This window comes from Triturus cristatus, chromosome 2_2, assembly GCF_964204655.1.
Source record: "Triturus cristatus chromosome 2_2, aTriCri1.1, whole genome shotgun sequence".
Taxonomy (NCBI): Eukaryota; Metazoa; Chordata; class Amphibia; order Caudata; family Salamandridae; genus Triturus; species Triturus cristatus.
This window is the reverse complement of record NC_140582.1, coordinates 352,671,358-352,695,531: the sequence shown is the minus strand read 5'-3', so window position 1 is coordinate 352,695,531 and position 24,174 is coordinate 352,671,358. Positions and strand designations below refer to the sequence as shown.

The 24,174-nt window shown below is 48.7% G+C and overlaps 1 protein-coding gene across 2 annotated transcripts in view; it reads right to left on the bottom strand.

The window, feature by feature from the left end:
* Positions 1-24,174, bottom strand: part of CENPE (centromere protein E) — a 1,911,253-nt gene that overhangs the window by 895,117 nt on the left and 991,962 nt on the right. For both annotated transcript variants that reach the window (XM_085641421.1, XM_085641422.1), the window contains exon 43: positions 10,570-10,884. In XM_085641421.1, coding sequence (XP_085497547.1) covers positions 10,570-10,884 — 315 coding nt within the window. The remainder of the gene's footprint in view (positions 1-10,569; positions 10,885-24,174) is intronic.

The window sequence follows — 24,174 nt, the reverse complement described above, 5'->3', positions numbered from 1 at the left end:
AGGAAGACAGTTGATGTACTAGGTAAAGACGCAGCAGGCACAGAAGAGATAGGCAGCGAAACCGGCGGCCCTTGGGAGGGCTGCGCCGTAGGCATAGGAGCCGGCTGAGGAGGAGCTAGCGGCTGCGGGAAAGCTTGCGGCAAATTAACTGGAGGCTGTACATTTAAAGGTTGCGGAGGCGCTGTAGCACTCTGCGCATACGGGGGTGGCGAACTCAGCAAATGTGACATTAGGGGATCTTTCTCTTTTTCTTCTGACGCATCTTGCTGAAGAGGCGGCAGAACTGGGTAGCATTTATCAATCACTAGTTTACGTTGCCTGTGCAACTGCTCATTCATTTGTTCTTCTTCATTGTCTTTAAACTGCAAGGCTGCTTGCATTATCGACATACCTTTCTCCCTTTTATTTTTCTTTGCCAATTTGATTTCCTTCTGTTTAGCTTCCTTTCGCCATAGGCGGAAAGAATCAAACATCGCCGGCCGGGCTTTCTTTTTAAATAATTTGACTTCCAAGTTATCTAGGATTTCTGTGTCGAAACCACCATTTTGGGGCCATTTTAAAACACCATCTTTCCTGGTGTAACGGATCCATACTTCATTATACGTAATGGGGCCCACGCCATGTTTCACATAGAGCTCATAAGTTGGAGTTCCAATTGGAGGAACCGGACACGAATCCTCTAATCGGGAGTCCCTATTACAACCCAAACAAAACAAATTTCCAAATATACTAGAACCAGGCATCGTCGCTCACTAGTCTAGTTTCAAACTTCAAAGGATTATCGAATACGATAGCCTCGTGAATACACGAGTCCTTCGGCTTTGGCACTTGCAAGTTCCAAATCAAAGCGATCCCAAAGGGATACCAAACTAAGAACCAAACTAAGGACTGGGAGACGCTCCACTTATACTTAACTGAGGTATCGATGACGTCACCAGAAGACTCGTTTAATCGTTTCGCTCTACCAAATCATCAAGGGTCCAAAACAGGGCGATAGTCAGGGCAGCAGTCCTTTGAAGCCGTCGGGACGCGGAGAACCTCGCAGTAAAGACTTTCGGACCACGTCGACATGCAGGGGTCGATGAAGTGGCGGCCTTCCTCCAGAATTTTCACACGAAGCTCCTCACGCACCTCTGGCTTGGACCGGTACCGCTGAAATCGCCCGACATTGGGCGCCAACTGAAGTACTGGGTTTTTCAGAACCAACCCAGCGGTGCCAGGGAACACACCCGAAGACTTTAAGTTCTTCCTGTCTCAGACCACAGAAACACAGAGTCTTCTAGGTGAAGTCAAAGATGGAGTTTATTGGCTGCAGACCAATCACAGGTATCCGAGAAGTACAGCACGGTGTATGTTCTCAGGAGACTGCCCCTGTCCAAAAAACAGTCTTTTCTTATATACAAAATATTACGCTCTGGGCAACACCGCCCCTATTTTACAAGTGGTCATTCACATATTTTCGCTTCAAAGAAACAGCCAAGTCATGATGATAATCCCACATTTCAGCTCGGTCAGCTCACAATTATTTACCCAGCAAGGCTCAGAACCCTCATCAGATATCAGCAGACCCCAATAAAAACGGGCACCTCCTCCTCGTAAAGCAAGCCATAAAGTAGGAAACAGAGTCAGGTGTGAAAGAGATTAGTCAGGGATGAATGACTTTATGATGTGTCGCGCTCTGATGTTAATCCCATTTGGCCGCTGTAAAAGGAACCGGCCGGACAGGACTGACCTCGGGCAGCGGAGTCAGTTTCCACAGGTCACAAAGAGGGCATAGGAGGTGTATGTGTGCTTTAGGCCTAGGCATGGCCTAAAAGCGTAGCCTATGTGAGGGCAACCATAGAATGGTTACCGTTCTAAAATGGAATCCGAGGGTTCGATATGCAGTATCGCATACCCGGTGAATTCATCGGTAAAACATGACGAAAACACTCATACACACCGCATTAGTCATTTGCGGTTCGCGGATACCAAAATCGGCATGGTAGGGCCATGCCTCCAACAGGGTTCCGAAATTTACAGTACCACACAAGCTGGCCGAAGAGACCAACCGCTTATCGACTGGCCGAAGAGAACAACCGCTTATCTTACTGCTCCAGCTTCTTAGAGTCCTCATCCGGCGGAGCCGTGGGAAAGGCACTCTGACGTCGAAGCTTGGATTACCAGGGTCACAGGCATAGGATGAGTAGTCAGAAACGCGGGGTCATCAGGCGCCGGGCGATGACGCCTGGCGACATTCTTATCCACAGGGGCCCCTGTAGCCGGCCGTGTTCAAGTGCCAAACAAGACGTCAGTGAGGGCGTCGTTAAAAGGGGAGCAGGGGCTCCGACGAAGTGGATACCATCTGGAGCACCTTAGTGAGGAGATTAGTTTTGAGGGCCACCGTAGGAAGATCGAGGTTGAGGACCTCAGCTGCCCGACAGAGCACCATCGTGTAGGAGGCGCCCTCCTCCATGGTAGGTGGGGGAAGATACAAACCTCGGGTCAGAAGAGACATCGAGGTCGCCGGCATCCTCCAAGTCGTTCACCCAGCCCTGCTCGGAGTCACACTGACGGGCAAGGGGGTCCTCGGACCCCTCCCAGTCATCCTCCACCTCTGCTGCATGGGGAACAGACAGCGGCTGCAGAGCCGGAGAAGGAACATACGGCATCGGAAACGGAGCCGTTTCTGGTGCCGGAAACGGCGCCGGCCGGGGCCGAGCCGGTGCCGCGTCCCAATGCGGATCCCAAGTAGGAACAAAATGGTCATGAACCGGGGCAAGGGCGGGACAAACTGCACCCACTGCGGAGCCAGAGCAGAGGGTGGCGCTGGGGCCCGGGGCCGGCAGCGCTGGACCTTGTGGAGCCGGGGCCGGAGCCAACAACGCAAGATCCTGTGGCGCCAAAGCTGGATGCGCCGCCAGTGCCGGCGGCCCAACAGGATCCAGACACGGGAACGCGGGGCCCGAAGGCATGCCAGCGGGAGCCCGAGGCTTAAAAATGCAGTCCATGGTAGCAAGAAATTCTTGCACCTGTTCAGGAGTCGCTGACAGACCCAGGTAAGGCGGGTAGACCGTGGGACTCCCAGGCTCCAAAGGAGCCACTGGGGCAGTACCCCTGCCCCCCTTGTCCGCATCCGAGGACTGACGGGGGGACGTCGGAGAGCGACTTCATTTTATGTCGTCGCTTACCCGTATCCGAAAGCGAAGCCCGAGGAGCGATGACTGCGGCCCGTGAGCGTTCCCAGGAACGGTCCCTGGACCTGGAATGGCGCTGGGACAAGTGCCAGACCTCATGCAGCTTCCGGCGCCGCTCCTTTAAGGCCTTCGGGCCATGGCCCGGCAGGACCAGGAGTCGTGGTTAGTCTCTAGGCAGTAGAGGCAAACATCGTGGGGGTCCACCACCGACATGGCAGGCCCCACAAGACTTAAATCTAGGCATCCCTACATGCACCAAGGAGAAAAGGAGAAAAAAGTCTCAAAAAAGGTAGTCAAAATGTGACCAAGGTACGTGCTCTAACCGGATCTGCGCTTGCTGGCGCGGAAAAAGAAAGAACTGACGTCAGCGAGCATGGGTGGCGCCTAAGCCCAAGTAGTCCCCGTGACGTCATCTCGGTACTTACGACGCCAGCGACGGACGGGGAGTCGCACGACGCCACCTACTGACGCGCAGGGGTACTGCTAGCAAATCTTTCCGGATCCAGTTTGACGCCTGGGGATTTTTCTAAGTTAAGGAATCTATCACTAACGTGTCTCTTTCAGATCGCATTGTTAGCCTTGAGTGCTACACAGTAAAGTCTATTGAAGTACCTGCGAAAGAAACGATGCAAGTGGGGAATTGGGGACAATCTGGCAAAACCCAAAGAAGAGCTCAGCTCGAGGGTCTCTAGTGTAAAGGGACATGAATCTGGGCTGGGGGCTCAGGTGCAGAGGTGTTTTGATCTCACTTGGCTTTGGCGACCTGGAGTGGAAGAGAAAAAAGGACAGTAGGGACACTCTTGAAGAAGACCTTGTGGATCCTGAAGTACTCGATGGCAGGTCAGTGTTGGTGGTGTCTAAACATGCAATAAATCTTGATTGTCGCAAGGGCTCCGGTACCCAGGATAATGATGGGCTGAGAGGCTCCTGAAGGGGTCAAAAGCTTGAGACTAGGTAAGAGCGACTGGCCAAACATCCTGGATTCACGACAACATCTTCCAGAGTTTTATATAGCGCAAACTAGACCCTAAGATATAGAGTATCAGAGCGCTTTACATAGCACCAGTTTCCTTACAGAAAGGACACATTCATAATTTTTAAGCACAGGGAGATTAAGGGATTTGCCCAGAATCACAGGATGTTGAACGTGGTTGCCGAGGCTTGAACCCGGTTCCCCAGCTTTGACTTCGACTGCTCTAGCCGTAAGGCTACATCCTCTTCCCTGTTGAAGATAAGTATAATCCTCCAAGGGTTTAGGAGGCTGTTCAGCTTCTGAACAAGTCGGGCTTTGCGATTGTCTCAGTGCAACCAGTGTTTGCAGCCAATTTCAGTGCAGGACAGATGTTCTCACGACCTCTGAGCTTTTTGGTCCTTCCTTTGATTCACAGTAGACTAATCTGAGTTCCTGGAGTCAGAGGGACCCCTAAATACAGAATTATTACACCCCCTATATGACCACTTCCTGTGGAGAGTGGGAATAATCCTGACGCAGTGTTCCTAATTTCACTAAATCCAAGATGGTGAAACCTTTTCTCAACTGCCCACTTCAGTTGGTCCACCATAGGGCTGTGCCTAGCCGGGAAGTGTGACACGCCTATTTACTAGCTAATTTTCCTGCCTGCTCTGTTGCCAAATGGACCTCAGGGCAGGGGGTGGCATTCCCCAGGTCTTGGGGGAAGCCATGATCACATATGCAAGGCAGCAGAGGCTTTGAAGGCTCTGTCCTTGATATGCTGATTTCGCTTGCCATCCTGCTGTAAGAGGTGTAATCATCTTCTACCGGAGCAGGCATTGTTTCTGACCTCTGAGAGTGTGGGCTCCCACCTACAGGGGTCAGAATAGTGTCTGTGGGGGCAGGCTGGATTATACCAGTCAGCCAGCACACTAGAGGACTAGTAGGTTTTCAAGAGGCACCTCTAAGGCGCCCTCTGGAAGCATGCCACAATAAATCTAATACTGGCATCAGTAAAGATTAATTGAGACGAGATGTTTGATACCAAACACCTCTGGTTTCGGTGCAGCCATCATGGAGATAGGCAGCTCGTAATGATCAGCGCCCAGTGAATGTCTTAAGATGGCAGCCTGATCACTTGCAGTGTCTAGTAAGGAAACTAGACTTCACAGGGGCCTATCTGCTAATGAAGATGTGCCCCCACATATAATATTATGCACCCTGTCTTAGGGCTCTAAGGTCTGGTGTAGGGGTGACTTATTTACAGTATATTCTGTGTACCTTGGCACTGCACACAGGGAGTGTGTGAGAAAGTGGCTCTGTATATACTGTTCCTTAATAGGTACAGGGTGTAGAGAGTCCAGTCCCCCAGGGTTTGACAGAGGCTAAAGTTAGATATAACCTTACTCTCTAAAGTGGTAGCTTGATCGAGCAGTAAGGCAGTATCAGAGGACAGTGTAAAGCATTTGTTGTACACACTCAGTCAGCAAATGGTCTCACACGCTCAATAACTGAACTCTAGGCCAATGGTTTATATATAAAAAATATATGCTTGTTTTATTTTAGAACCAACAATTGGATTTAAAATATACTTTCTCAGAATGAGATGTTTTATACAAATACTTTTGCAATATGTAATTGACTTTTGTAATCAGTTACAAGTGGTTGCAATAGGCAACTCTATTTTAAACACAACAATGCATTGAGCTCAATGGAAATTTCAAGTTATTTGCAACAGATTACTTTTAGGATTACTTTTGGAATTCCAGGACTGGATCCTAGATTCAGTCCTGGGTCAGTACTTAGAATAAAGTGATGAAAGTCGACTTAATTACTGTAATGATTTTTAAACAATATTTAGCTATTTTAAAAGTTGACACTTAGAAAATATTTCAAAGAAAACAGTCAATGATTCCCTATGGAAGAAAATTCAAGTTGCAGGTACAGTATGTTCTCGTTACTTTTGTAATCCAGTACTGGGTGCCTAGACTCAGTACAGTAAGTAATTACGTTTTCGGATATTATACGATTTTTAAAGAATATTTAAAAATTGCAGATATCGACACTTAGAAGAAATTTCACAGAAAAACAGTCAATGATTTCCTATGGAAGAAAATTGGGTTACGGGTAAGTACAGTTGTAAGTATTTTTCAGAGTCAGTGCTGGGTACCAAGATCCAGCACTGGGAGCTCACCTAAGAGCAGGTGAGTAATTTCGTTTTCGTTACTCGGCTGATTTTTGGTGAATATTTTAAGATTTGAAAAGTCCACACTTAGAAGAAATTTCAGGAAAAAGCCAGTCAATGTTACCCTAGGAGGAAAAGAGTTATGGGTTTAAGGGAAAGTACTCGACTGGCAGAGTTGAGGTTCTGGGCATAGACTCAGGGGTCCCCCAGGGTCAGGTAGGTACAGTTGGTTCACCCTCAGCGACTCTTGGGCGGCCGGGTGCAGAGAGAGTTAGGCCCAATGTTATCCTATGAGGGATAGGGGGGCCTTGGTTGGTGGCTGCTGACTGGCAAGCCACGCGGCTGTGGCAGTTGGACTCCTGGTCACTTACTCAGGGCAAGTGGGGAAGTAGGTAGGTGTAGAGGTTGCACTGCCAGGGCCCCTCGGGCGGCTGGGTGCAGGGTGCTGTTGAGCCTTCGGGCGCTGAATTGATTTCAATGGGAAATCTCCGGTTTAGAAAAAGACTGCAAGTTCGGGGACGAGGATTCTTCAGGTGCCACCACCACTTCGAGAGGTAAGTTGGGTAGTTGGAGGATAGGTAGGTACCCCGGGATTGGGCACAGGGGGCCGTGGGGCGCCAGATGCAGGGGTGCCTTTTGGTGTCGGGAAATCTTACCCTCTGTTGATCGCGGTAGGGGGGGGGGGGGAACACCTTGTTCTGAGGCTGCAGGCTTCTTCAGGAGTGTCAAGGGAGGTCCTTGTGTGCCGGACTCGGGGTCAGAGTCACCGTGGGGTCGTCCTCGTGGTCTTTGTTCACTCCGACACTGGCCAGGCTTGGCTGGTGCAGAGTGTGCTGGGTTAAGCGGTTCTGGGCTGTTGCCAGGGATTAGAGGTAGGTTTTGAGTAGAGCCTCTACTCATGGGAGTCCCAGGGGCTTACAGCCAAAAGGTAGCCAGGTCCTCCGGGGTTTGTGAGGTTGCTGGCCACAAGAGATGCCGGTCTGGAGCAGGAGCAGGTTTGAGGGTCGACAGGCCGGTAGGGCAGGGGCCAAAGCAGTTGGTGTCTTCCTCTTTTTAGCAGCTGCAGGGCAGGTCTTCTTTCTTCTTGCTCTTCTTTGTAGTTTGGAATCTGGAATCTGGGGAAGGAAGGTTCAGGGTGTCCCTAAATACTAGATTTAGGGGCGTTACAGGTAGGTGAAGGGCAGGGACCAATGGGTCCCTGTCCTGGGGTGGGTACACCCCCTATCCTGCCTCTCTCCTGTGGGAGGGGGGCAGTAGCCTAGTCCTGATAGGGTAGGGCTTCCCATCTTCAAGATGGCGAGAGCCCGGAGATGTGCTTCACCTCGCCTCTCCCACCTGAGGGGTGGGGTTGGCAGGCTGGCACATCCCCTGTCCTTATTTGGGGTTTCCGGCCAAAGCTTCCCGCCAGAGTGGGGGGTTGCAGTGGCCTGGGGAAGATCACAGAGGTGGCATGCCTTTGAAGCTTCCCCCTGCCAATCCTGGGGGAGGAGATTTAGCACCTCGCCCAGGATGTGCATTGTTGCAGGCCCAGGAGAGGAGGGGCTCTCCCATGCAGGGGTCCAGCAACATGTTTGCTGTGTGGCAGCCTAGGCAGCCTCAGAGCAGACGTGGATTGTAGGTTAGGTTTAAGGGGGCATCTCTAAGATGCCCTCTGGGGTGCTTGGTACATTAAATCCCACACTGGCATCAGTGTGGGTTTAATGTGCTGAGAGGTTTGATACCAAACTTCTCAGTCTTCAGTGTTGCCATTATGGTGCTGTGGAGTTCGTGTTTGATGAGCTCTCAGCACCATGTACTCTTAAATGGCAGCACTGCACTTACAGTGCTCAGGAATGGACCTGGGTACTGTAGGGGCACAGGGCTCCTGCTCATGTGCCCACACCATTGGCATAAGGCACCCAGCTAGAGGGGTGACTGATGTATGCCATGGCAGTGGAGGTGATGGGCATGGCACACAGGGATGTGTGTCATGTCGACTTTGTTTTTGTCTTGCACCCAAACACTCAGCCTGCAAAGGCAGTGTGTGTTTGTAAGGGTACAGGGCCTCTAAGGGAGGCAAAATGAGTGCTGCAGCCCTTAGAGGCCTTCCCTGGTCACAAGGCCCTGGGTACCATTTACCAGGGGCTGACATGTGACCAGGGTTTGCCAATTTAGGTTTTGTTTGTTTTAGGGAAGGAACATAGGCCCTGGGCACCTGATTGGCAGGAGTCCAGGGCCACTCAGTCAAAGTACATTCAGCAATTCAGCAAACAGTGGGGGCATACCATGCAAGAAAGATGGCACTTTCTCACAGAGAGTGCCCAGTAGAGTTTTCAAAATGGTTTGCACCATTTTACTAATCCTACTATAGCAGTCTGCATTCAGTTTGTTGTGTAGGTTCCTTTGGGTGGCATAATGCATGCTGCAGCGGATAGGGACCCTCTTAAGTACCGATGCCCTGGGTACCAGGGGTATAATTTATTAGGGGCTTGGAGGGGTGCTAACATCCTTGCCAATTGGGTTATAAATAGACATTTACATCGTTTTAAGGGAAAGAGCACTGGGGGCCTGGTTAGCAGGGACCCAGTGCACTTTCAGTCTAAAATCTTCAGCACTGGAGCAAAAAGTGGTGGTGACCATGTCAAAAAGGTCCCTTTCCTACAGGCGTCGCAAAAAAATATAAAAATACAGTCATTTTTTTATAAATTGGTGTCAGATTTCTTTTGTCAATATGTTTTTCGATTGTTTTGTGCAATTTAAATTCTTTACACTTCCTTTGCATAAGCCTTGCTGCTCAGAGCCCCAGCTACCCAGGTTTGAGCTTAAGGTTTGACAAACGAAACCTAAGAGTCCTAAAGGGATTGATAAGTGTATTACACGGTGAGGTTGCACAACCACACCATATAATACACTCCATTTCCTCACAGTGAACATTTCTTACTAATTTAAATAGTTTTAAATACTCAAGACGTGTTCACCAAAATAGGTAATTATTCTAGAGTAATATTTCTGTATTTTAAATAATTTCTAAGGTGAACTGAACCAGTTGCCGATGAGAGTACTGATTTATATCTAGAGATTTAAGCATGTCTCTGCAGACATAAGTCCAAAGGCACAGGCAAGCATTCATTTTAAATTATTTCTCAGCCAGGCAATTTCACCTTAAATAAGGTTCCAATCTGCGCAACTGAATCGCTGAAAAGAGACAGAAGTTTCCGGATATACAAATAAAAGACCGAAATCTAATTCAAAAGGCAGTGTCTTATTCCTTCCTTATCAGACATTCCAAAACTTTGTGTGGTAAGAGCTCTTAAGGCCTATGAAGCTATGACAGATGATATATGCCCACAAGGCGAAAGGCAACTTTTCATTGCTCTTACGAAACCACACATTGATGTTTCCAAATTTGGGGCTTATTCAGTACGGGGGCAATGGAATCTAAAGCCTTTACGTTGGAAGCTCATTTAGAAGACACTCTGAACGTGGCGGATTGGTCATCAGACTCCTCCTTTAAGAGATTTTACTTGAAGCCAGTTATAAATCTGGCTTCCTTTGTGGTGGAAAAGCTTTAAACTAGCATAATCCTTCGGACCGGACATAGAATAAATAATTTCCTAGCTATCGTATAGGAAAGTTTAAATTCTATTAAGGACTCTGAGGCGAGGATTAGCCCACCCTAGTTTGGGAACTACCCCTGTCGAACTGTCTGCGCTGAGAATGTAAGTAACCTGTTTTACTTTGAATACTGTTTGAGTAATGCATGCTTCACAGCCAGGCAATTTCACCTTGAACAAGGTTCCAGACTGCGCAAATGAATCGCTGAAAAGAGCTAAAAATTTGAGGATATACTTATCAACTCACCTGTCCCCATTTGTTCAGAGTATGTACAATAATGCTACATGAAATACCCTACCTCCGAAACTGCACACAATGTGCCAATTTGCCTGCATGGAGCGATTGTGTGGTGGCTTACAGCTAACTTCGATTCTGCATACAGCTGGGAAAAAGGGGGCACACTTCCATTCTGTTGTGTATATAGATGAAACAAATTTTAGAGGAAATATTGCATTTGACCAGTGTTCATCATCTACTAACCAAAAAGGGAGTATTTAAAACTATTGTCTTTCTTGGCCTAGCATTGAAATACTATGTTAATGACCAAGCTATTTGTGAGAACTGATTAAATGTTTTTTCAAGCGTTCAATTGTTAGTATCTCAAGCATTAAATGTCACACAGTCACTATTGCATTCTTCGAAACCATTGTGAAGTCACTTACAAGCTCAATATTCTCCTTCAAATCCTCCTTGAGTTGATTTAGCTCAATTAGGAGAGCTTCCTTTTCCTGATACAGTTGATCTCTTTCCAGCCTCACAGCTTCCACTTCTTTTTGTAGCTCTTGAAGGCTTTGTAACACTTTAAAATTCTCTCCTTTGGTACACTCTAATGCAGATACAGTGGTGTGCAACTGTTCTGTCAGATGTTGCACATCAGAAACCAATGTCTGGTTGATCTGCTTAAGCTCTTTTCCCTCCCCAAGAAGATGCTCTTGTTGAATTATTTTCTGCTGCAGATCTTCCATTAAAGAGGAGAGCTAAGGGAAAAATTGCAGAGAAAAACACGATTCAAACCAGCTCTAAATGCATGTCTGTAAAGCAATCCACATTTCAGGTTTCCATAACAAAATGACAAGCACCAATATCTGTAAGAGGGATATACGACGGGCATTAAAAATTAGCAGTTTTGGAACCTCTGCATAATTTGCATAAGTATGGATTTGCTGAGTAGTAAATCATCAAGCATAGATTTTGCCTTTTCAGCAAAAACAACAGCTCTTACATCAAAAGTTACAAAAGAAAAAGTCACCTTTGTTAATTTTATTTCTCTTAAATACTTGATGTTCCTACATACTATTCATCCTGGGAGTTTTCCTAGTCCACAGACTGCATCGGAAGACTTCGTCAGCAGGAAAACCAAACTACTTGGTAGCGCAAGGAAGTTTTCCTATCAAGTCATTCATATCATTGCAATATCACTGATGAACTAATTCCATAAAGATGATGTCTGGTGAAGGACATTTGTTATGCCCATTTTCCCTCCTCCAGAGTTCAAGGCAAACAAGCTACTTACCTTTGGTAATGCTTTATCTACTAGAGACTATCTAGCCGTAGATTCCTTACCTTAAAATTTTCCCCTGGCATCAGACTGGATCCAGAAATTTACAAGAAGTACCCCTCCGCACCGGTAGGTGACATCGTTCGGCTCCGCATCAGCTTTGTATGTGTCGGATGTGACGTGAGCGGTGCCTATATATGCGTCAAACCAGCTTTGATTTTGCACGTCAGAAGCGCGGACCCACATTAAATGCTGATGCATTTGTATGTAGTGCTAAGGGCCTCAAAAGGAGTAACACTATACAGTGATCAGTTTGCAGAGCGGATAGGAGGGTCAGTAAGGAATCTGAGCTAGACAAAGTCTCTACCAAATAAGGAGCCACAGAATCCTTACCATAGAATAGATACCCAAGCAATACTTCCCTAGAGGTGGGTCTGCGAATAGATTAGGCCAAACACTCCTGCAGTTCCGAACGGGGAAAAAGCCCATCACGACGGATCCGACTGTCCAGATTGTTATGTTTGCTTAACATCCGTAGTGACACCCCCGTTCCTGCCAGACAGATGTACAGGACAGGGACTAGATGAGCTAACGCAATGGTCACAGCCTTGACTCTAATGGAACAAGCGCACAATCCCTCCGGGGGTTGCTTTTAGGACAATGCATAGCAAATTTTTATGCAGAGAACTATGCATTTTGATATGGTTAGTTTCTGCACAGCCATTCCTTCATTGTCCGACATACCCAAACAGTTGATCGTCCACCCCATACACTTTGCTGTGAACAAGGTTGAATGAGTGCTGTTTCTGGGACCAGGCGGTGGAATCTCTCCTGAAAGTGTGTCACAACTTTCGGAAGGTCCGGAGAACCAATTTGTCTGGATAAAAAGTCGTGTAAAGGAGGGTGCACAGAGTGCTTGAGTTCGTTGACCCTCCTGGCCGATGTTATGGCAACTAAATACGCTTTTTGATAGTTAGTAGGTGAATTGGGCAATTGTGCAGGGGCTCAAAGGGCGTGAACATGAGAAAAGTTATGACAAGTTTGAGGTCTTATTAGGGCATAATATATGGTCTTAATTTGATAGTTTATACAGCGCTCTATGCACGCGAACGTCTTGGCGTTGCTTACACACTAAATGTAAACTGTTAAGCTCCACACTGTAGGTAGCTAGTTGGTAAAAAGCCGGGGTTTTAGTGATTTCCTGAAGGACAGAAGGTTTGAACATTCCTGAGCTCCAAAGAGAAGAGTTCCAAAGGTTTGCTGTTCCTACAATAAAGCTTTTTCCACCCTACTGAGTTCTTTTGATACGAGGGACGACCAGAAGTTTAGCATTGGACTACCTTTGTTGTCTCGTTGGGGAGTAACAAATGAAACACTTTTTGTGTAAGGCCTTAAAGGTTATGCATAAGGATTTAAACGTGATACTCGTTCTTATTGAAAGCTAATGCAACCAGGTTAAACCTTGGGAGATTGAGTGGTACTAGGGAAGTCCCAATAATAGTTGTGCTGCTGCATTCTGAAGCATCTGTAATTACTGCAGTAATCTGTTTTGGATGTTAAAGAAGAAAGTATTCCTGTAATTCAGTTTAGATAGGGCTAATGCAGTGACCACTGTTTTGTGGAAGGTCTGAGAGAATAAAAGGGCAAATCTTCCTTATTATTTTTAGACTGAAAAATAGAGAGGTTATCAGGGTGTTTGTATGATCTTTAAAGGTCAGGCTACCATCAAAGATGACCCTTAAGTTTCTCACCTTCTTCATGGGGAGAGGCAGAGTACCCAGATCAGTCGGCCACCAGTTTTGTGACCAAAAGGAGGTGTTATTGCCCAAGAGGAGAACTTCAGTCTTACCGGAATTGAGTCTAAGGCAATTAGTATTCATTCATTCATTGATCTAGTCCATAAAGGTATTAAAGTACAAGTTACTTACCTTCGGTAATGATGTATCTGGTAGAGACGATTCTAGCCGCAGATTCCTTAACGTAGAATTATCCCCAGGCGTGAGACTGGACCCGGAAAACTTTCTTGCCCAGCATCTCTGCGCCGGGGGGCGGTACCACGTGACTCCGCCCGAACGTCTTCCGCGGGCGTGACGTCAGCGAGGTCACATAAGCCCCAACCCGGAACACTGACGTCAGTTTGCTTCGGAGAACTTTTCCGCGCCACAACGCGGAGCCATCACAACAAAACTGAGGAGAGCATGGGAACAGTGTGCGAAAAAACTAGAGAAACAAAATAGAGAGAAACAAAAGGTGAGGAACAGCACCAGTTGGCATCAAGGCACCAGAAGGCTACAACAGCAAAGCCAGAGCAGGAAAAGAGCAGAGCACCACTCTGAGGAACAACTGCGCTAGCCAAGGCGATAGCGCCAGTTGGCACTAGAGCACCAGAAGGCTAGAGCAGCGGAGCCATAGCAAGAAAAGCGCAAAGAACCACTCCGTGGAACCACCGTGCAAGCCAAGGCAAGAGCCATCCTGGAGGCACAAGCATGTGAAAGCGCCGTGACAGAAAGAGAGAGGGTCAGCAACCACAACCACACAGTGAAGGGCCACAAGCCCGGAACAGAGGAGCAACAGCAAACCATCCCCAGACTACACTGCCAAGGATGGCCAGAACCCCTGAAAGGAGCAGGAGGTCAAAGAACAGGCAAAAGAATCCCAAATGTAGAAGACCACAAGGGGATCAGAAACTCGAACAACAGAGGGAAAAGAGCAAAAGTAGGCCCTTACACTGGAGAGAAACCAGTTGAAGGGATGCCTGACCCGGAAGAAGAGGACACCCACAGAAGACAAGCCACCCAGAGGGAGGCGACTGCAAAAACCTAAGCAGAGGGTCCTCGCAGAAAGGAGTGGAAGGGCGGGTCGTGAAGGAATCTGCGGCTAGAATCGTCTCTACCAGATACATCGTTACCGAAGGTAAGTACCTTGTACATCTGATAGAGACTACTAGCCGTAGATTCCTTAACGTAGAATAGATACCCTAGCCATAGCCAGAAGGGAGGAGGGCCTGCGAGAGAGCCTCCCCACCAGGAGATGCACAGGGCCCCAGCAGGGGACATGACAGAGGGACAAGAAGGGAAAGGCCAGGAGATCCGAAGCCCAACCAAGGGAGAACCGCCCGACACCCCGCAGGGGCAGAGAGCGCCCGAAAAGCCTCAAGGAACACAAGGACCACCTCAAACCCCAGGGAGAAAAGGTAGAACCGGAGGCAGAGCCCACCGTAAGGAACACCTACACAGTGACAGAAAATAGCTGCACACACCTCGGCCGCAAGCAGAGGACAAGGCAGAAACGGCTCCACCGCCAATAGCGCAGGCGGATGAAGGCAGAGTTGCGCAAAGCCCCAGCGGAACCAGAGGCAGGAGCACAAGGGAACACATCAAAGGCCACAACGGTGGATGAGAACAAGCAGGCCTGCACGGGCAGGCGCAGCCTGCAGCAGGCAACACCATGGAACGGCGCACCCAGGACAAGCCAGACGCCAGCCGAAGGTAGAGGCTAGGGAGGGCCAGGTCACAACCCAAAGGAGGGGTCGGTCCAGAAACACACACACTGACCCATGAAAGAAGTGGAACCAGGCAGAAAAGAAAGAGAGAGAGATACGGAGGACAGACCAAGCTGTCACACCAGGACACAGAAGCCAAGGAAAGCCAGGCACTCTGGAACACCAGACAGAGGACCAAGCCGAAACACCGCACAGAAGTGTGGAACCGCCACAAGATGATGCCGCAGACAGCAGGCCAGACTGGTCTATCGACGTAGAGAACAAGGAGGACGGACGGACCAGGGCGCAACGCAAGCTGCGTCAAGACAATCAGCAAGAAGATCGCACCTGCGACATATCGTGACGCCACGGAGAGCAAGGACCCCGAAAAGGGCAACCACACCTCCCCAGCACATGACAGAGCTATGTAATAGCGACAATTAGCCCACATAGGGTATGTTACATCCCAAGAAACATGGGAACACCTCTTAGGAAAATATTTCCGCAGCAGAGGACAAACAAAGACCTGCGGGTAAAACCGCAGACGGCTTGCGAATCAGCCAATAAAGAAGACACAGAAGGCCTAATCTCAGGACCTACACGGGCTTATCAACAGCCAAAACCACAAGGCAAAAAAGGGCCGTACCAGCAGCCAACAGCACCGAAGGGCCAACGGAAGGGCCCTGAAGGCACACCAACCAGACAGAACACGCAACCGGGGCTACCAAACACTATATCCCAGAGTAACAAGGGGAGAACACCTCCCAGAGCACAGCAGAGGACCAACAGCCAGGTTCACTGAGGAGGGAGGAGGAGGACGAAGCCTCGCAAGGAACCGGTGAATAGCAGAATCTGTCGGAGCATGAAACAAAAGAGTACCATCAAAAGGGAGGTCAACCAGACGCTCCCTAACATTCTCAGAAAAACTATCCCTCAACCAAGCATGGCTACGGACAGCCACTGAAGAAGCCATAGTGCGACCAAGCACCTTGGAGACATCTAGTGCTGAGTGAAGAATAAACGCGGCCAGCTCCCGGACATCCAACACATGGTGCTGCAGATCAGCGCAGGCACCCTCCTCAGAATCACAAGACAGAAGGGACTCCGCGGAATCCCACAAGCTGGAAGTGGCTCTGGCAAACACGCAAAGTGTTTTGAGCGCCAGCAGGGCAGTATTGGAGGAGGCTAAGATGTTACGCCGCCACGAATCTAACCACCGGGCCTCCCATGATGGAGGAGACAACACCGAGGGCAAAGAAGGAAAGGCAGTCTGCAGAAGAGGGCCCCTGGTAGAAGGGTGGAAGTAAAGGCAGACAGGATCATGCGGAGTAGGACGGTGGCGGTGCAGGAGCGACTAGGTCACCGGGTTCCCCGTGGCAGGACGCCCACAGGCTCCCAAGAGAGAATTATGAAGCGAAGCTTCGAAAGGAAGAAGCAGCTCCCGTCCACAAGAGTCCTGATGGAGAACTTCAAGTAAATGGTCCGCAGGGAAATGGGCAGCCAGGTCGCCCATGTGCAAAATCACAGCGGCCGTGGACACAGCCCGGGCGAAGGCAGCACTCGCTTCTGTAGGGCAAAGCGGTGGCGAGAGCAATTCCTATGTGGGAGACGGCTAAGCCAGCCATCCGCCAGCCCAACCGGAGGAAGAAACGGCCAAGCGGGGACAGGAGAAGGCTGGACAGACGAGTGGGGAGAATGAGACGCCTCCGGGGAAGACTGTGGGTGTGGGGACGGCGGGGAGTCTGCCTTGGAAGACGCCAGGGAAAAAGCCACGACGCGGCGTCCCATTTCCGGGGAAGAAGATACAAAAAGTTGCCGAACCTCTGGAGAAGAGGGGGCCTCCGAAGACGAATCGATGCCACAGGCGCCAGTTCCACGTCGACCGGCGCCGAAGAAGAACGATGCCGAAAAGGCACCGACTCGACCTCAGACGAGGCAGCCGCCTGCGTGGAGAGACGAGGGGAACCCGGGAACGCACCCGACCCCCTGCCAGTCCCTGCAGCGCCGCCAGCCGCTGGCACCTGAGCGGCGTCGGCTCGACCTCGGACAAGGCCGCCACCTGCCCAGAGGGCCGAGGAGGAGCCACGAGTCCCGGCAACCTCCCACGACACCACAGGGACCCCCACGGGGGTTTGAGGCAGAGACGCCGAAGGAGGGAAACCCACGCCGGGAAACGGCGGGTAGACGCTGGAGGCCGCACGACCCACGTAGGTCCTCGGGGACAAGCTGCGACACCAACGGGCGAGTGACGCCCCTGCGGCCTCTGAGGAGGACGATGTCAGAGACAGAAGCGGCGCTTCCTGGACCCTTCCGCGGGGGACGAACGCGGTGACGACGCTGACCTGGACATGGGGGCTGGGAGGAGCTTTATTCGGCGCTCCCACCGGAACTTCGGCTTCATCTCCTGACAAACCTCGCAATCCGTGGAGTCATGGTGCTCCCCCAAACACCTCATACAGATGGGGTGAGGGTCCGTCGCCGACATCTGGCATGCGCAAGACGAGCACGTCTTAAAACCCGAAGACATTCGCACACTGCTCTCAAAGGAGAAACAAAGCGTGAAAAAAAAGGCCTGAAAACAGGCCAGGGACACAATACGTATCTGCGTGGCACGCGGAAAAGAAGGAAACTGACGTCAGCGCGCCAGGGTGGGGCTTATGTGACCTCGCTGTCACGCCCGCGGACGACGTCGGGGCGAAGTCGCGTGCTACCGCCCCCCAGGCACGCAGAGATGCTGGGCAAGAAAGTTTTCTGGGTCCAGTCTCATGCCTGGGGATAATTCTATGTTAAGGAATCTGCGGCTAGTATTCTCTATCAGATACATTAGTTAGTGATAGATTCCTTACCTTAGAATTACCCCCAGGCATCAGAGTGGATCCGGCAAGTTTTTGTCAGCAGTACCCATGCGCGTTGGAAGGTGGCGTCGTGCAGCTCCGCGTCCGTCGTTGGTGTCGTGGTCGCCAAGATGATGTCGCGGCAGCTACTTAGACGCCGTCCATGCGCGCTGTCAGTTCTGTACAGGACTTTCCGCGTCAGGAACACACAGACATGCAAGATACTGACCACTGGTCCATTGAAACTAGGGCTCTGAAAGGGATGACCTTAACCCTAGAAATCAGTTCGCAGAACGGGGAGGATGGGTGGGGTGGTAAGGAATCTATCACTAACTAATGCTTCTTACAGCTATATCGTTACCGTAGGTAAGCAACTTGTTCATCTGAAAGAAACACTATCTGTGAGCTGGGTCGATGAAAGGCTGCCTCTTGGAAAGGTTTTGTGGATTCCACCACTGCAGAGAGCGAGGAGTACGGTCGTCCACCAACACTAGATCTGTCAATTAACCTTGAGACTGATTCCATTCATGTGCTAAGCATTCGTGTAGGGGACGCATTTGAAGTCCTGCATAGGGAACTATCATGATGCAGGAGGCCATCATTCCTAGAAGCTGCATGAATACTCAAGCTGGTAATGAGTGGTTGGGTTGAAATTTGGAAACCAGAGTTTGAATATTGTGAACTCTGGCTGGACTGGGACAGGCTAGAGCTTTTTGTGTGTCTAAGGTGGCTCCCAAGTACGTTTGAATGTTGGAGGGTTGAAGATGGGATTTCAGCAGACTCACTGTGAATCTGAGGTTGTTCAGTAAGTGTATTGTTTGAGTGTACTGTAGGCACTTCCTGAGAGTGTTGGCTTTGATGAGCCAGTCATCTAAATATGGGAAGACGTACACATGTTTTCTTAGATGTGCAGCCACTACTGCCAGACTTTTTGTGAAAACTCTGGGAGCAGTGGTGACGCCGAATGGGAGAGATTTGAATTGGTAAGGTTGTCCCACAATTACAAATCTGAGGTATTTGCGATGAGCAGGATGTATTGGAATATGGAAGTATGCGTCCTTTAGTTCCAGAGTGGCCATAAAGTCATCTTGTTGTAATAAAGGAAGTACCTGTTGAAGAGTGACCATATGGAAGTGATCTGATTGTATGTATATGTTTAATTCTCTGAGGTCTAATATAGACTTGAGAGTACCGTCCTTTTTAGGAATGAGAAAGTAAAGAGAGTATACCCCTGTCCCCTGATATTGTAGCGGGACAGGCTCTATAGCTCCCTTTTCCAGAACAAATTGGACCTCTTGTGAGATAGTTTGTGTTTTCATGGTGGAATGTTTGGAGGGTTGCTAGTAAGCTCCAGGCAATACCCAGAATGGATAATTTGAAAAATCCATTTGTCTGATGTGATTGTATTCCAGACTGGGAGAAATTTGAATAAGACATCCCCCGACAGGCGTTGAACGATTGGGGGAGAAGAAGAAACTCACTGTTTATTTGAGGCTGGGAAAGTACCGGGTGTATTATATTTCCCTCGTCGTTTGGTATTGTTTCCACCAAATCCAACTTGAAAATAACCTCTTGTAGAGGGTGATTGACTATTGCCTCTATATGAGGTAGAGGATCCGTCTGTTGGCATGGTCTTTGAACCTCCCCTGTAAAAGGAGCGGCGAAATGAACCACAGTTGTATGGTGTTTGCATTGCTCCAATTGATTAACTGCCTCAGTATCTTTCTTCATTTTTTCTAATGAAGTATTCACTCCAGAACCAAATTAATGCTCCTTGTCTTAAATGGTAAATTTAAGATGGATGCTTGGACCAATGGCTTAAAACCTGATACTCTGAGCCAAGCGTAGCGTCTGAGAAGTACGCTGGTGATAATAGCGCGTGAAGCAGTATCTGCTGCATCTAGAGCACACCTAATTGAAGTGTTGGAAATAAGCTTCCGTTCCTGGAGGAGGTCATGAGCTTTGGCTTTATACTCATCAGGCAGATGTTGTATAAGTTGCTCTAGCTCATCATAATGAGCTCTGTCATATCTTGCTAAGTGTGCTTGTGTGTTAGCTATGTGCCTATGTGCCAATGATTGGCTGCTTGCGCTGCTACTCTTTTGCCTGAGGCATCTATTCATTTATATTCTTTATCAGGAGGCGGGGAGTCCCCTGTTTGAGAATTAGCTTGTTTCCGAGCATTAGATACCACCAAAGAATCTAACGGAACCTGACCCCTGAAGTAAATTGGGTCTGTAGATGCAGCTTTGTACTTTTTCCAAATTTCCAAACAAGGCTCCTTGGATGGAGGAGGAGCAGTTTTCTCTTTTGGGGCCAGAATTTTCGGCGTGGAAGATTTTGGTGCTTAAGATTTTGGTGCCGTGGATTTCGGTTCCAAAGTATGTTTCGGTGTCGATGAGTCAGTTGGCTTGTCTTTCGATGCTGAAGTTTTCGGTTTGGTCCCCGACGAAGGTCGGCTCGGTCCCAAGCCGGAAGGCTGTGTTGTTGTTTTGGTGCCGAGCCCGAAGGTGGGGCGTTTGAAACTTTATGTCACAGTGCCGACCTTGGCCCTAAGGCAGAGGAGGGATCGAAGCCTTTTTAAAGGGTACCTTTTGGAGCAGAGGACTATCTTTACTCACGGTACGCTGACCAGGCGTGAGGTCTTCCTTGATGTCAGAGTCTTCCTCGGACACGTAGATGTGTTCTTCCTCCTCAGCCTCAGCTCCCTGTGCTTCGAAGATCTCTTGGTTGACACCTTCGCCGTACAGATTGGAAGCGGAGTCTCTGTGTTGCATGTACATTTTGTGACGTCGAGCCCGTCGCTCCTTGAGCGTCTTCTTCGATCGGAACGATCGGCGAGCTTCGCAGTTCTCTTTGTTGTGTTTGGGTGATAAACACAAATTACACACATCGCGTAGATCAGTGTGGGGGTACTTAGAGTGGCACCCGAGGCAGAATTGGAATGGAGTCCATTCCATTGACTCCCAACTCGGTAGACGTGGCTAGGCCCAAGTGTTTTGTAAGAGACTTTCCGATCGAAATTTTCAAAAAGGATACAATACGCGAAAGCAGGAATACTCGATTGAGAAACAATACCGTAGAGGGTAGTGGACTGCGCACCGAGGGGAACCCGAGAACGGTGTCGAACCGAAGCACAGCAATTCATGTCCGAACCAGATGGCGGAAAAAAAACAATCTAACAATGGAGTCGATGCCCATGGGCACTATCACCGAAAGGAGGAGTCACCTACCTTGTGACTGGAAAAGACTTCTTCTAACAAAAACAAAGTGCAAACATCCGGACCCAACACTAGATGGCAGACTTATGCAAAGCATGTGATCTACAGCTCACATGCCTCAAACATCATGTTTCAGTTTCAATTTGAAGGTCTTTTCTCTACTACTGGAGGAGGCCCACTTTAGTATTTGCCATCAAAGTTGACGCACCCAAGGTACGGGAGGTAAGGCAACATCACATCACAGTGTTCATACGATACACGTATCGTGAAAATTTAGTCTTCCGCTCCTTGATGGCCTTGGCTTACATGCTGCAACACTTTTTACACAATTTGAAGGCAAGCATAGAGCCAAAGCACCATAACCATAAGCCATAAACCATTCAGGTCGGAGAGAGAGATCTACTTGCCACACGAGTGGAATCACTTAAAGCCTGACAACTTTGGAGAAAGAACTAGTTACTTACCTGTACACTATGGTTCTCCAGTATTATCTTTCATAGATTCACATGCTTGTATCTTCCCCGTCGTCATGGTGGGAGTCTCATGGTAACAGAATGACCACAGCAGTATAAGAAAACTGCATAGCAAAATCCCATAGGGAATCCTCTTATTTGGTAACCAAATCTTATCATTATGTGGTCCAAGAGTCAGCCAATCGGCTGCTAGCCCTGCCCTCACACTCCCCAGCAGAGCCTTCCTGCCTCAGATTTCCAGCCCCGAGTGCGAGACTAAAAAACACTTGGAGACAATGAGGTTCTGCCTGAGAAATGGGGAGGTGGGCGGGCCGCATGTGAATCTATGAAAGATAATACTGGAGAACCATAGTGTACAGGTAAGTAACTAGTTCTTTCTCCAGTATTAAATCTTTCATAGATTCACATGCTTGTATCAGAATAGTAAGAGGTACTTATCCCAAACTGCATTTCCAGGCTAGAACCCCCAATAAACGTGGGCTCTGCTCTTTTGGATAGCATGTTAACATACATTGCATTATTTGAAAAATCTGCGTAAATATACATATATCTGTACATACATAGATCGCTATAATCCATGATAAATACCTTAATGAAATAGGTGCCGTAGAACTGCTTGTCCCACTGCTGCGTCCAGACAATAATGTCTAGTAAAGGTGTGCGCATTCTTCCATGTCGCAGCTCTGCAAATGTCTGGCAATGGGACCCCTGCAAATAGGGCCGTAGAAGTTGTAATCTTCCTCGTGGAGTGCGCACGTACTTTGGTTTGCAAAGGTTTCCCAGCCTTGACATGACACAAGGATATTGCTGACGATATCCACCTCGAGATACTAGATCTAGAAAGTGCCACCCCTTTCCTGGGGCCAGCAAAGGCTACGAAAAGCTGATTTGTTTTTCTGAATGTTTGGGTCTTGTCGATATAGAATTTGAGACATCGTTTAATGTCTAAAGAGTGCAATGCTCTTTCTGCCGCTGTTGACGGGTCTTTAAAAAATGTAGGCAAAACTATTGGTTCATTCAGGTGAAAACTGGAAGGGACTTTAGGAATAAATTTGGGATTCGTTCTGAGAATCACTCTGTCCTGCCTGAATTGTAGGAATGGTTCTGCAATCGAGAACGCCTGAATCTCGCTGACCCTTCTTGCCGAAGTTAGCGCTAACAATAACGCTGTCTTCCATGAGACAAATTGTAACTCCGCCTTATGGATAGGCTCGAAGGGCGGTTTCATCAACTGTGTAAGAACTGTATTCAGGTTCCAAGAAACAACTGGCCTTTGAACAGGAGGGAACATTCGGAAGAGCCCTCTGAGGAATTCTTTAATAACTCTTTGAGACCAAAGAGAGGACTGAGCAGGCACTCTTGTGTACCTTGACATTGCGGCTAGGTGTACTTTTATGGACATATGAGAGAGTCCAGCTTTTGCCAATGTCAGTAGATATGGGAGAATCTGATCAGAAGAGACCCGAAATGGATGCAAGTTGTTAGATGCACACCACTGACAGAACCTTTTCCATTTCGCAGCATATGTTTTGTTTGTGGAGACTGCCCGGGATCGTGACAGAATGTCTCTGCAGTCCTGAGGGATTTTTAACAGGTGGAATTCATGCTCGTGAGGTTCCATGCTGACAAGCTGAGCGATTTCAAATTTGGATGCAGTATCTGTCCGTTGTTCATCGTTATCAGATCCTGCACTAATGGGAACTGTATCCTGGGTGTTATTGAGAGGCTGATCAGCTCGGAGAACCACGCTTGTCTCGGCCACGCTGGTGCAATCAGAATCAGATGGCACGGCTCGAATTTCATTTTCCTTAAGACTTTCAGTATTAGAGGAAAGGGGGGAAAGGCATACGCAAACATTCCTGTCCAGCACATCTGTAGCGCATTGCCCCACGATCCTTTCTGCGGAAACCTGCTTGCAAAGTTTTTGCATTTCGAATTGTGGCGGTCCGCGAATAAGTCCAGCCTTGGTGTGCCCCATACCTTGAACACTCTGGAAAGGTGCTTCCAATGTAGTTCCCGCTCGTGAGAGATTTCGGGAGATCTGCTCAGAATTTCCGCTCGTGTGTTGTCCACTCCTGCAACATGTTGCACCTGAAGCGAGATGTTGTGAGCTAGAAGCCATTTCCAAATGTCTTGTGCTTCCTTTGACAGACGTTTCGACCTTGTGCCCCCTTGTTTTAGCAGGTAAAACATAGACGTGGAGCTGTCCGTTTTCACCAGAACTGTCGATCCGCGAATTCTGGGTAGAAAAGCCTTGAGTCCCAAGAACACGGCCTTCAGCTCTAGCAAGTTGATGTGGAGCTGCTTTTCGGCCTTTGACCAGTGGCCTTGAATTTCGAGCTCCTGAAGATGCGCTCCCCAGCCCTGAAGAGAAGCATCCGTCATCATCACGAAATTGTAGACCTGTGATTCGAAAGTTAGTCCTTCCGCTAAATGATCCCTGATTTTCCACCATGACAGGGCGTGTCTGATCTGAGGAGTGATTACTATCCGATCCTCGAAGGATCCCTGCGACTGAAGCCATTGTTCGTCTAGCAGTTCTTGTATAGGCCTCATGCGGAACCTGCAATTTGGGAGTAGGGGAATACAAGAGGACATCATTCCCATCAATGACTTGTAGATCCTTACTGAAACAGACTTTTTTGTTTGCAATTGTGTCGACAACCGTATGATCTTTCGAATACGTTCCTCTGACGAGTAAGCCTTGGCCTCCTCCGTGCAGATTAGAGCAACCAGAAATTGAATGGACTGCGCTGGTCT